Source organism: Bubalus kerabau, chromosome 11 (genome assembly GCF_029407905.1).
Source record: "Bubalus kerabau isolate K-KA32 ecotype Philippines breed swamp buffalo chromosome 11, PCC_UOA_SB_1v2, whole genome shotgun sequence".
NCBI classification, from domain to species: Eukaryota; Metazoa; Chordata; class Mammalia; order Artiodactyla; family Bovidae; genus Bubalus; species Bubalus kerabau.
In genome coordinates this window covers 18216327-18229904 of record NC_073634.1, presented here as the reverse complement: position 1 = coordinate 18229904, position 13578 = coordinate 18216327, and the positions used below count along the sequence as shown (strand labels likewise).

The following is a 13578-nucleotide window of genomic DNA, read 5'->3' as shown; positions in this document are numbered from 1 at the left end:
TACATCAACATGAATCAGCCATAGGTATACATATCTTCCCTCCTCTTGAACCCCTTCCCACCTCTGACCCCTCTTTTTTGATGGGAACCACAAAATACAAAATTTATGTGCTGGTGGGCCACAAACCTGTTGGAATACTATGAATAGTGTATATGTCCATGGGAGAAGTTTATGCATCCCTACCATCAATAATAAAAAAGACTTTGTTCAACCATGCAGGAATAATGAATTCTCTCCCTATTCAGTCTTAGGAAATATTACAAAAATTATGGTTCTATGAAGAGGTAATCAAAAGATTACAGCCAAGAAAAAAAAATTTAATTTCAGTCAAAACATACAATGAAAAATTATTATAAAGACTTTTGTCTATTAATTAAAGTATTTTATTTTTCTGCATTTTCTTATTCATTGATTAGGGTCTCTTTTCTCAATGTAAATAATTTACTTTTGTGTCATACCAAAAAAAAGGTAAAAACAAACAAAAACCAGTCAAACAAGCAATTACATCGGAAAATGGCTAGGACATGAAGTCACATTTGTATAATAGTTAAAACTACCCTCAAGAATCAAGTAGAGGGCTATAATTAAAGATTTTCACCAACTTCAAGAAAACAGATAAAGGAATAAGATATTTAAAGCAGGTTATAACGCTGGACCTGTACCAATTGATTCAATTAACTGTTAGACTCCTCTAAGATGGAAAAAAAAAAAAGTTTATGAATAGTGGGATTTTAAAAAAAGATTTAAATAAAGCTTCTATGTAAAATTTAAAAATAAAAAATATACTACATAAAGTAAGTTCCAAGTCTTTTTGTTAAGGTTGGATTAACCTAAAGATTCAAAATCATGAAATAAGTAAAGATTTTTTAAAAAGTAAGATTTTAAAAAGACTTTAAGAAAGTTTCGGCCAGTATCCTAGAGTAGACCCAAGATAAAGGGAGCCTAATATCCTCTTTTACAAATGGGCTTAACCATGAATTACTGAATTCAATCAGAAATAATACATGAAAAAATAATAATAATACATGAAATTGCCAGTTAAAAAAATTCAATGTATAGTTATTAACTTCCAGACAGAAAGTAAACAAGGGAGAAATACATATAATTTGTCTCTCTGTATAAAAGAACAAAATGAGGCTTTCTTCTTTAAGACTTGTGAGTCTACATATAAAGATAATGGAACAGATTACAAGCAGAAGGCCCTTTCAAAGAAACACTCATCCACATTGCCTTAAAAAAAAAAAAAAGACAAGTGTCCAAAATCGGCCCAATGACGCCACTTCAAGAGATATCAGCACCAAACAATATTGTGTCCTTCCTCTAACTCCCAGGGAGAATTGTCTGTAATAATGGGACAATAATTCTTGTTGATATAATGCCACCTTATCTACCTCATTCCCGACTGTAGAATATAAAATCTTGTAGTGAACAATTTTAAAGTTAGCTGAAAAGCAAAAAGGAAAGCAAGTTCACTATTCTTAAGAAAAAGAGGAATTGTCAGTGTGTGGGGGGAAAAGATAATAAAAGATAAAGTGTTTTTGAGGGTATAAAGAGCTTGAAGGGAAATGAACTTTCGCATTGGTTTAAGAGAAGCATTCAAGTAGTAAGAATCTCTAATAAGCCTATGTCCTAAGCTATGACTGATTTTTTGGAATCATTATTAGAATTATTTCTTTATTCTATGGGACACAACACCTACAATTTCAGGATTTGCTCCCAGACAGAATGTACTGTAGCTCTTATGGAGGATCAGACTATAGCTGATTTAGATATTAGAATACCAAGACTATACATAAATCTCTATAGATAATATAGGACAAACACAGGAAGATTATCAGCACGTTAGAGTCTAGTTTGATTATTCCTAGAAAATTATAATCTTCATTTTTGTACAAATATTGAAAATGTTAAATCTGTGCTTTAGGGGCATTATCTCAATAACACAGCACATATTGAAGAACCACTGCCAGAAAGAGCATATCCTTTAATTCAGTAGCCAATGCTTAGGCTCTTTGCTTCAGAGAAATTACAGGAGCCAACTGGTCAAAAAACCTTATACAGTTAGAGCTAAGGTAACAAGAATAATCACTTGTAGAAAAGGGGCACCAACATGATAAAGGAGCTCCAGCTTGTCCCCATAAATAATGAAAATGACTCCAGGGAAATGGGAGGTGCTCTGGGGTTGTTTGCCAATTTTGCAGACTGTGAGGCAAAAAGAGAAAGAGATAAACCAAAGAACAAAACCCATGGAAATGTTAGAGAAAAGCAGTAACAAGGAACAGAAGGGGAGTGGGGGTGGCGAGTTTGAGGGAGACTGGTACCTATCCTTGTGACCTAACCCTTGGAAACGAGAAGAGGCCAGGGAGGTGAAGAGGATCAAATCACTCTCCTAGGAACCCCAGCAGGCAGAGGTGTAATCCCAGGACCTGGGCCTTCTAGTGGCCCAGGGCAGCCTGCAGCTGACACCCCTGGATTAGGCATTCCCTCCCTGGAGAAGCACCAGGTGAGTAAAACTAACTCACCATCAAAATGGTGGCCTGACACAATCTCTTCCTGCACTGGAAGAGATTGTTACAGCTGGTGTTACCTGAGGAGGGACACGTGTGCTGCTGCTGCTAAGTCGCTTCAGTCGTGTCCGACTCTGTGCAACCCCAGAGATGGCAGCCCACCAGGCTCCCCCATCCCTGGGATTCTCCAGCCAAGAACACTGGAGTGGGTTGCAACTTCTCCAATGCATGAAAGTGAAAAGTCAAAGTGAAGTCACTCAGTCGTGTCTGACTCTTAGCGACCCCATGGACTGCAGCCTACCAGGCTCCTCCATCCATGGGATTTTCCAGGCAAGAGTACTGGAGTGGGGTGCCATTGCCTTCTCCAAGGGACACATATAGGTGAAAGCAAAGAAAACCCGTTTTTTGGTGAAGCCCATGGGATCACATCCAGGGGCTAAGGGAAGAAGGCCAGAGGGTGCCTCTTCTGTCCAAGAAATGCATAAGTTCAGAGGGCTCAGCACAGCTCCTTTAGTTTGAAGAAGCAGAAGATAGGAAGCTGAGAGCAAGGAAAAGAGGCAAGACCTTCCTTCAAACTGGTGTACACCTTAAAACTCAAGCATGCGGCCCCTACACTCTTACCACCCTGCTGGACTCCTATGCTGGGAAGCAGGGAGCTTTTAAGCTCATTCTAATTTATGTCCAGCCAGGCTTATACCAACACCAGAATCAGTCCCAGTTAGAAAATATATGATTCTTTTGTCTTTGCAGAGGGGAGCTCTTAAAAAAAGAGTAAAAAGCAATTAAAATCACAAAGGAAGAGATCAATAGATGATTTCATGATAATTTAAAACTTCTATGAGAAATATTAAGTTAAAGGGCCATCTGGAAAAAATATAGACAAATATGATAAAAATTAACATTCTATCACACAAGTAGCTCATTTATATTAAAATATCCAAAGACAATACATAACAAAATGGGGAAAAGGTATAAACTGATCATTGACAAAGCAGAAATTCAAATGGCTAATAAACATAAACAATGTTGAAAAAAAGGCAGACTAAAGCATGTTTAATGAAGATAGGTAAATATTCTGATTAAAAATTTATAATCACCTATGCTGGCCAGCAAATGAGAACATTAACTGAAGCTAGAAGTGTGAATCAATACAATCTCTCTGGAAAGCAGTAAGTCATTATATATCAAACCTTTTGACCTGGTAATTCTAGGCTTTATCATAAGGAAATAAAAGATATAGACTATGTTCATTAGAGCATTATTTATAATTAGCAAAACGGAAATAACCTGAATGTCCAACAGTAAGAAGCTAAGTACATCCATATTATGAAGCCATTAATTTTGATAAAAAGTATGTAATGTGTTAAAAAGGTGATAAAATTGAACATACAATATACCAATTATATAGAAAAGTACAAAAAATAAGAATATTAGGGAAGATACCAGAAAATTAAGTGTTTAATCTCATGTTTTGTATCCTTCAGTATTTTCCACTCATTGGGAGTATGACTATCACTATTACTGAAACCAAACCAAATGAACCCGAGGCCTTGCCGTGTTCTGACCATCTTTGGTGTGGTAGCTCCTGGCTGCCGCTTCAGCCGAGTACACAGCTCCACCAAAGTCTGCAACTTGGTCTGTTCCCATCTCTAGGCTGATTCAGCAGGCCTGTCTGTTTCTATCTTGGAATCTTTCGGTCTAACCAGTCTCATGGACATACCAGCCTGTTAACTCTGCATTAAATTGTGGAAAACTATTAATATGGTAAAAAAAAAAAAAAAAAAAGCAACTGTAGAAATCTGTCTACCAAATAACTAGCTTTGGTTTAAAGAATAAATAAGCAGTTAGCAATGCCTGACGAGGGGCCACCTGTCATGCATTATTCAGCACAGGGCTGCTCAAGTCGCAGCCCATAGACCGTGGACACTTGCAGCAGGCTAAGCACAGAAAGTGAGTAAGCAGTGGTTCGATGCTGCAACATCTTCACTGTGTTTTAGAAAGTACTGGTCTCCAATGGAAAGAAGGGTAACCGAAAACCTTGACCCTTCACCACAGGTGGACACAATGCCTAAAACGTTTCACCTCATCCATCTTACTCTAAACAAATACAATTATAGGACATCAAAGAAAAAATGTTTACACTACCTTCTATGTTTGATTTCAGAGATGCTGATCTTAATGCTAGAATGTTATCTTAAGCAGTTTTTTTTTTTTTACTTCTCAAGATCACAACTTCATGAGTTAATAGCTTTATGAACTGACCAGTTGGCTTTACTGACTTCTGCACATGCTCTTGGACCAAGGCCACCCTGTGTCTGCTGGCATCTGCCCCAGCCTTCTCCAAGGCCTCCCCATTTACCCTTCTCCTCAGCCTGAAAACATCCTGAAGTTATTCTCATACCAAAAAATATCTGTTTCCCCCAGTTCTGTCACTTGTTGCTTTCTCTCCATCCCTTCACTGTCCTCAATGATGACTACCACCTGGACTCTACTGTGGGCTCTCAACTGACTTCCCTGCCACCCAACAGCTGGCAGAATGATCTTCTTGAAACATGATCCGACCCGGCCGCTCCTCTAATTAAGGTTACCGGACAGCCCTCCATCACCAAAGGGACGTCAAAGCTCCTTAACAGGACAAACAAGTTCTTCTGTGACCCAATCCCTCCTAGCTTCCCCACACCACAGCCCAAGACCATCCATTTAACAATTCCAACTTTGCCTCTTAAAATCCAATAGTATCGAACATGCTGCCATTAACTCAACATCTCCTTTTGCTCCCTTGTGTCTGGAATAACTTATGCCTGGCTAACTTATTTATCCTCATTCTTTAAGACTTAGGGTATCTTTTTTAGGAAGCACTTCATGATCAAATCATTAACGTTTTGTCTGAGGTTAAGCGTCCCTCCTCTGTGCTCCTAATAGTATCCTGTCAATAAGAGTATCAGAGAACTTACCATTCTTCATTGACATTATGTTTTCACGTTTGTCATTTAATCCTCAAGTGCAGGAACCTACAAAGTGAATGCTCAAACGTTTGTTGGCAGAAAGTCTAGATTCCAGATGGAACCAAAATAGACTAAAGTCTCAAATTCAGATGTTAGGCCTTGGTTTTTGCAAAAACATGAATTGGAACTTATAGTACTGACACTGTTTGCTTTTATAAAGCTTTCTGAGGACTAATGGAGTGAAATGGGGAAAATGACCCTATTTGATTGGGCTTTCCTTGTGGCTCAGCTGGTAAAGAATTCACCTGTGATGTGGGAGACGTGGGTTCAATCCCTGGGTTGGGAAGATCCCCTGGAGAAGGAAATGGCTACCCGCTCCAGTATTCTTGCCTGGAGAATTCCATGGAGAGGAGCTTGGTAGGCTATAATCCATGGGGCTGCAAAGAGTCGGACACAACTGAGCAACTTTCACTTATTTACTTACTTATTTTAATGATCAAAAATAAACTCCAAAATTGGAGGTAAACAAATACTTGGATAGAAGCTTTTATTGTCAATCCCTGACAGGACCGTAACAGACCAAAAAAAAAAAGCGTAGAGGACTGATGACTGTCCTTTTATCACTTGTCGCTGATAACTTTATTCTGAGATATAAGCTAGCATGTCTGCAGGTAACATTTAAATGACTCTTCTTTCTCGTAAACTAACTTGATGACTCTTCTTTCTCATAAACTAACTCGATTCTGTCATGCTTGGTGTAACTCACTAGACCTAAAGTTAGGTATTTTGGAAACTCTGATTTCCTGGTCACACACTTCATTCACTTTAAGGAGCTCTAGAGCTTACTGCGCGAGTATCACAATCCCTACTTTTCCTGTTTCTTCACAGATGAACTCACTGTTCAGGATACAGCTTCTCCTCCTGATCAACTCCAGATTCAGGGTTTTCACAGGCCAGTTTATTTTGTATAGACACTGTCAAGAATCATTTTAGGTTTTCCTTTGTGATAACTGGTCTTAAAAAAAAAAAAAATATATATATATATATATATATCCTTTCTTTTCCCATGAGTAGCTCTTGAAAGTGTCCAATTCCTTGTAGAAACAGCATTTCACACCATGGCAAACTGTTTTAGAAACAAGACATACTAATACACCTAAGTCTTTATTTATTTGGCTCTAGGAAGAATTTGCATGAAAATGAGCCTATACGGCAAGTACAGCACCAGAGAGGTCCATCCTCTCTGCTCTACAGAGCCTCAGTGTTTAATACATACATGTGACGTTAGTAATAAAACCAGACAGTCCAGGAAGACAGGAGCCCTTTAAGGAAAATTCAGTTTAGAGTGACTTTTCAAATTGACCATTCTTTTTCATAGACTTAAATTCAAATAACAGATACATTCACAGGCCCAAATATTGGCATAGAATAAAATCATGTTCATTTATTTTTCTGCATCTTAGAATTTTAGAAAGCATAAAATTAAATACGTTGAATGTAATAAATTCATCCATACAAGTGCAAGTCTTCAGCTATAATGCATTTTATGGCAGATTTATCATTTAAAAAATGTACCAGTAAATCAAAAAAGAGGGAGTATGTCCATTTAACTTTTATTGAAGTGTATGGAGGAGGTCTTCAGAAATCAAATATGAGCATGAAGATATGGCCAAACATAAAATCTATCAAATTCAGTGAAAAGTTGCTGACTTTAAATAGTAGTTGTAAGAATGACCAATATATATTCTTTGTTAACAACCCTTCACTCTACAGTAAAAAAAGAAAACAAACATTCAGTAAACATTCTTTCCTAAGGTAGTTTCCCTTATAATCAGTGATTTCTCCATTTCTTTGTATACACAAATTTGTTGAACATACCAATCAGTGGTTCTCACAATTGAAAAATAAAAGCACACAAAAGTTTACACTCTTGTACAGGTAAATAAAAGATCACCTTGAATTAAACTGGATCTCCTTAAGGGTGTAGTATAGTTTCAGTTTCATTACCTATTACATAATTAGTTTCTTACATACAAATATTGACATATTTGGCTTGTGCTTCAAAGCCTTTGTGTCTATGATGTCCATGTCAACGCAGCTCATAATTTGAAGTCACTGGGGAGTTCTTTACTGCTGCTAGGTTTGACCTGATCATGCATTAGAGTCTCCTCAGCACCAGCTGTGGCACTGCACATCTCCGAGGAATCATCGGCATCAGGGTCCAAGCCTTCAGGACAGGGAAGTTTGAGCAGCTCTTCTCGGAGCTGAGCAGTGTGACGCTGTGCAGGGGAGAAGGAGGGATGTTAGAATTGTAAACGCTAGGACTAGCACAACATCACTGAAGGGAGGCAATGAGTTTAAAACTAATCCAAAGAATTGGGTCTGCCAATACTGATTGTGGATCTTCCTTAAGCTAGCTACTCTAACAGGCAAGTGAACAAAACTGGCACAAATCTCTATCTCAAAATATCTGATGTTGCTGGTAAGCCCTGAGTACCTGAGTAGCATGACCACAGACTCTACCAATGCCCCAACCTCTGTAACAGAAACTGCATTATTAATGGCTTAGAGGACACCAGTCATTTGCAATATATAGTTTCAAGTTAAAGAGAATATCTTGACTTGTGATACACATTGCCTCTGCCTTAAATATTTTTGAGACAAGCAGTCCATAAATTAAAATAAACCCACTGCTATTTTAATGAATGAAAACAGCATTTCTCAGGTACTAGGCCTTATACAGAACACTTGAAATGTTTCATACTCATTATCTCATGTCATGCTTGGAATACACCTTAGAAATAATTTCATCATCAGAATTTTTGAAAATGTAAACAAATGAAAAAAGAAGATCTAGAGAGAGTACCTAACTTTGTATTACCTATACTGCCATTTATGGAAGGATATAGAGATGTTAATAGAGAGTGGTTGGTTGTTTACAAACATTAAGCTTTAATTTATAACTTTCTAGTGGGAGACAAAGGATCTCAAATCTCACACTAAGGACTTTGAAAATTAGGCATGTCAATAGCTGATGCTGAAAATTAGCCAACATTCATAGAACAAGGCACTGTGTTCAACAGTAATAATGTAAAAAGCAAGGAGTAAAATAAGGAAGATACAGCTGGATAGAGACCGACTATACAATGCCATTTTCTCTAAGGGACTTGAGCATTTGTGGATCTTGGTATTTGCAGGGGATCTTGGAACTAATCCCCTGTGGATACAGAGGACCAATTACATGATCTCTGACTTAAAAGAGCCTACATTTTGGCTGGAAGTTTACATAAATAAGCAAGATAAGACAACTATACATTTGTAGCCATTTGTAAGGCTTCAAAATATATTTACATACTGGCAACTTAAAATTTTTCTAGCCCCAATTTCCCTTCTACCGTGAACAACAGGAGAAAACATTAACTAAAGAATAAAAAACAAAATTGACAATTATTATTATTATTGACAATTGAGGCCCAGTTAAGGTGGGAATACTATGCCTTTATTGTGAAATTAAACAGAATAGCTGCGTACTTTTCTCAATTAGCATTCAGCAGCAAAAGTATATCTCAGATGATGAAAATGTAGGCTGATTCAGAGATAGAGATTTTTAAATCAGGATGACACAGAAACAAAAGACAATGAGAATCTGAGATAAAAGCAAGATACCAACTGAAGCAACAAAGCCAAAGTTGCTTTGGCTGGAATTTAGCCAAAGCAACAAAGCCAAAGCTCAATGGCTGGAATTTAGCCATTGAGTTTCTGTGTCAGGGAAAGACATATCTAAACACACTTGGGAAGATATCGACCTGGTTATGTGCTACAGAAAAAACTGTTACGGGTGGGAATGAGAGGAGAGGAAGACTGAGCTCTGAGCACTGAAGAGAAAAAGGGGGAGAGAAATTTCTATATGAAGGCAGCACCGACAGGACCCAGCACTGAACAGATAGGTGTACTAGACGAAGGGGGCACAAATGTAATGTGAAGAGTTTAAGACAGAGAAAAGTGTTTAAAATTAAGTAAATACAGAAAGTCAGAAAGACAGGATATCCAAGTAATATGCCAGTAATATAACTTTGAGAAAGCTAAGAGCAGACAACTTTTAAAAGTTTGCACTAGAAAAAACAAGTGGAAAGACTGTCCACAGATGAAAAGTATAGGGGAAATCACAAACACTAGATCAGTGTTATGAGTGTTTTTAATAGGTAGGTATGGTGTTACAAGAGATTATACCGAAATCATCCAATTTAAAAGTCAAGGCAGGTTCCATGAAGTGAAATTTAAGATGAAAACTGAATGGAAGTGAGCCAGCACAGCAGGTAAAAAGCAACATCTGTAAAAGCCTGAAGCGGGGATGAGGGCTGTAGACAGGAAGCCAGGGTCACTGGCTTTGACAAGCACAGAGTTGATAACTTTCACAGAATGGAAATTCAACTGCAAAACGCTCTTTAGTGAGAGGGTCATTTAAAAACAGAGGCAAAAGTATTAACAGCTCTAGTTTGGTAGTAAAAAGGCAAAAACATTTTTATAAATGGGGCAAGTGAAAACTATCTTAGGAAGATGCAGATGTTAAGAAACAGTTTTCTTTTTAAAGGTTTTTATATAAAATGGAAAATCTCAAATATACACAGAAGTAGGCAGAATATAAAATAAAACTTCCATGAGTCTACTTCAACACTTATCAACTCATGGCTAGTCTTCCTTCATCTATATTCCCACCACTTTTCTCATTTTATTTTGAAGCAAGCCTCAGATATCACATGGTTTTACATTCATAAATATTTCTGTGTGTAACCTGAAAAAACAGGAATATTTTAAAAATTCACCAATAAAAAACTAATAAACCCTATCATTATCATCATCTAATCATTTTAAGTGAAGATACTTTTAAAGTTAGAAGGAAAGGAGCCAGTAGAGATAACCGTTATTAATGGAGGATAAAAGGAACAGAGGCGAGCAGATATCCCAAGGCAGGGAAGAAAGAGTGGCTGTTGAAGCTATAATTCCCACATCAAAAAAAAAAAAAAAATCCACTCACTCCCAAACCATCATGTTCTACATTTCCATTCTGTGAACACCAAAGTTGAAATCAACAGCTTGCTTCCCCCCAAACAGGTTTTATCACAGACACTAACTACCACACCCATCAGCTGTCAGGGGCTCTACAATCTCCCTCACTGCTCCAAGTAACAAAATCCTGCAAAGAAAGAGGCCCAGAGGAACAGAGTGCACAGCGTCTCCCCATCATCTTCATACAACTCTATGGAGCTCTGCTGGCTCACTTCCTATACTCACTTTTAATTTTAGAAACTGTCAATTCATTGTCAAAAGGAATGTATCTTTTCTGTAGACTTTTGGGGAGCCTCTGAACAATACATTTACTGTTTCTTGCTAGTGGTCACAGTTCTGTCAGGGAACATATACCTCTTCTTTTAAAGCCGCCAGCAAGGCTTCTGTGAGGGAGGGTCACTCACCTTGAGAGCTGCTGCATGGTGGGACATGGTCCTGCCAACCCGCTTGTCACTGCTGTACTGCTGGATGTCAGCAATCCACTCCTCACACTGGGCCATGATCTCCACTCTTTTCAAGTAAAAGTGTTTATGTATAACCTTAAGAATAAACCACGCCAGAGGACAAAAGGTGATCAAGTCAGAATTTAAAAGACAACATGTGTGGCATTACAAAAATTTAAAAGATATGGCAATTTTTTTTTTTTTTGGTCTCCAGAGAACTCAGTGTGGTGAACTGTACATTATTATTGATAACGGGGAAGAATCAGGATTATGGCATCAGATGACGTGTGTTGAAATAGCCAGGTTCTAGAGCAAAAAATAATGTCCTATCCCACTCAGACATTTCATTAGTTAATCTTATCCAGAGAACGTTAAGATATCTAGAACACAACAGAATCAGAAGTAAATGTAAATAAATGAATAACTAGGAGAAAAAGTACTGAAAACAGAAAAACTGTCAATTTCTATCTTTCAAAGAGAACTCAAACAACATCTGGATGGTAAAGAGATTCTAAGTCACTGGTATTTGCATAAAAATCAGAACCTAGCCCTAAAACAGGCACTATTAATTTTGTCTTCAGGTTAACTTATGAACAAGATTTTATTTTATGAAGCTTATCTCCATGCGATAAATATACTTTATATTTCAATTTTTGAACTTCTCTTTTTGGAAAACTGAGCAAAATTTCTGTGTACGTAGTAAAAAAGTCTGTTTTTGACCAATTTAAACTAGAAAATAGGTCATTTGGGAATTATTATTCTGTATTGTGGGTGAGCTACTTACTACACTGCCCAATGAGCTTGTCGCCCCTAAAGAAAAGACAACACCTACAACGGAAAAGTCATTAGGAAAGCCTGGGAATGGATGTAAAACACCAATAAGTTATTGAGTTGGATGCAAACAAGGATACAAAATGAGTAAGAAACAACCTAACATGAAGAGCCACGATAAGCACAGAACAAGATTCAATGGGTAGACTGAATGTAGTATGTGAGTAAAAGAACGAAGCCACAAGTGGCTATGGTCTGGGGTTTAAATGGTGCTTTTACTGAAAGACGAAAGGAAGAATCAAAGTGCAGTTTTACAGTGTTTAGGTTTGAGGTGGTTATTATATACTCTAGTAGACTTGTCAAGTGGTTTATATATCTGGATACATTATTTGAGTCTTAAGGACACTGAGAAATTAGTTGATGATACAAACAGGAGGAATATTAAGTTTTTCATGGGCAGGAACTGACTTTCGTTTTTCCTTGGGTTCAGAGTACCTTGGTGCAATATCTAGATGTTGGTTGCAAAATGAGTTGCTTAATATAAGTAACCCAAGGTTGAAAAGGGACAGAACACTATGCTTACGAGTATAAAGAAATGCATGTTTGTATTTCCTGTAATATTAGGAAAAGTAATAATTATCCACAGCCTTGAATACAAGCCTTTACAAAAATAAAATACCCAACTTTGTCATTCAAAGTGCAAATTCATTTAGTAACAACAAAAGGAAGAAACATTTTTTACACTCCTTCAATAGATTCAATGATGCCACTTGTTAACTTCGTATATATAGCTACATAGTAATAACAAAATATTTGCTTAATAAAATTAACGATCAATTTAAAAATATTACAGGATCTTGAAAAATTTTAAATATCTTTGAAGATACTAAAGATCAATTTTCTGTCAGGTAAATATGCCAATTTTTCCTGTAAAGTATTGTGGTTTCTAGTACAATCTAAGAACAAAAATGTTTCATGACAGTTATAGTGTTAAGATATGATAAAGTAATCTGATATGACACGTGAAAAATATAATCATATTTCAGGCAGACTAAAGAGAGATAACTAAGCCCAGGAAAAGAGCCACACTTCAGGATGTGGTAGAATAAAAGCATGTCACAGTATCAAGACAGGTTTCAGAAAGTAATCCAACTTTTTCCTAAAGAAAATAAACTATCTTTTTCTACAATGTTGACTCACAGATATTAGTATAAGGGCAAAGTTTCTATCTGCAAGATAACTAGAAAAGTATCTCGCCGCCGCTGCTGTTCAGCTGCTAAGTCATGTTCAACTGTTTGCCGCCCCATGGACCGCAGCCCACCAGGCTTCTCTGCCCATGGGATTTCCCAGGCAAGAATACAGGAATGGGTTGCCATCTCCTTTTCCAAGAAAAATATCTTAACCTCTTACTGTCCAAAAACATAGTCAGATGTCTTTTAGGAAGTAATGGTTTAAAAAATTCATCTGTACTATATACTACTACTGATTTTTAATGATTAAAGACAATAGTAAATACAGCACAGATACACTAAATATAAATGCAAGTATAATACTAATAAACTATATTATATAGTGTCTTTAAAAAAGTATTTCATTAATTTTATTAAACATACTTCTTTAAAACATGGTGAAGGGTTTCTGATTTGTTCTAGCATTGCCCACTTAACCGTTGCTTGTCGAATGTTTCCATCATATTCTCGAGAACTCTGTGTGCCACTGGGAGTGCCTCTAGACCGTTCATATCCTGGTTCATTAAAATAAGGCTCCGCTACTAATATAAGGGACTGAACAGACACCAACACCTGACAAACAAAGAAACAAAAACCAGTTACGACAGGACATTTT

At 37.1% G+C, this 13578-nt stretch overlaps 1 protein-coding gene across 7 annotated transcripts in view; it reads right to left on the bottom strand.

Moving 5' to 3' along the window:
* Positions 1-6603: 6603 nt before the first annotated feature.
* BIRC6 (baculoviral IAP repeat containing 6) overlaps positions 6604-13578 on the bottom strand; it is a 212807-nt gene continuing 205832 nt past the window's right edge. For all 7 annotated transcript variants that reach the window (XM_055539753.1, XM_055539755.1, XM_055539754.1 and 4 more), the window contains 3 exons: positions 13347-13535; positions 10924-11058; positions 6604-7731 (listed from right to left, as the gene is read on the bottom strand). In XM_055539753.1, the coding sequence (XP_055395728.1) occupies positions 7552-7731; positions 10924-11058; positions 13347-13535 (504 nt within the window). In that variant the 3' untranslated portion in view covers positions 6604-7551. The remainder of the gene's footprint in view (positions 7732-10923; positions 11059-13346; positions 13536-13578) is intronic.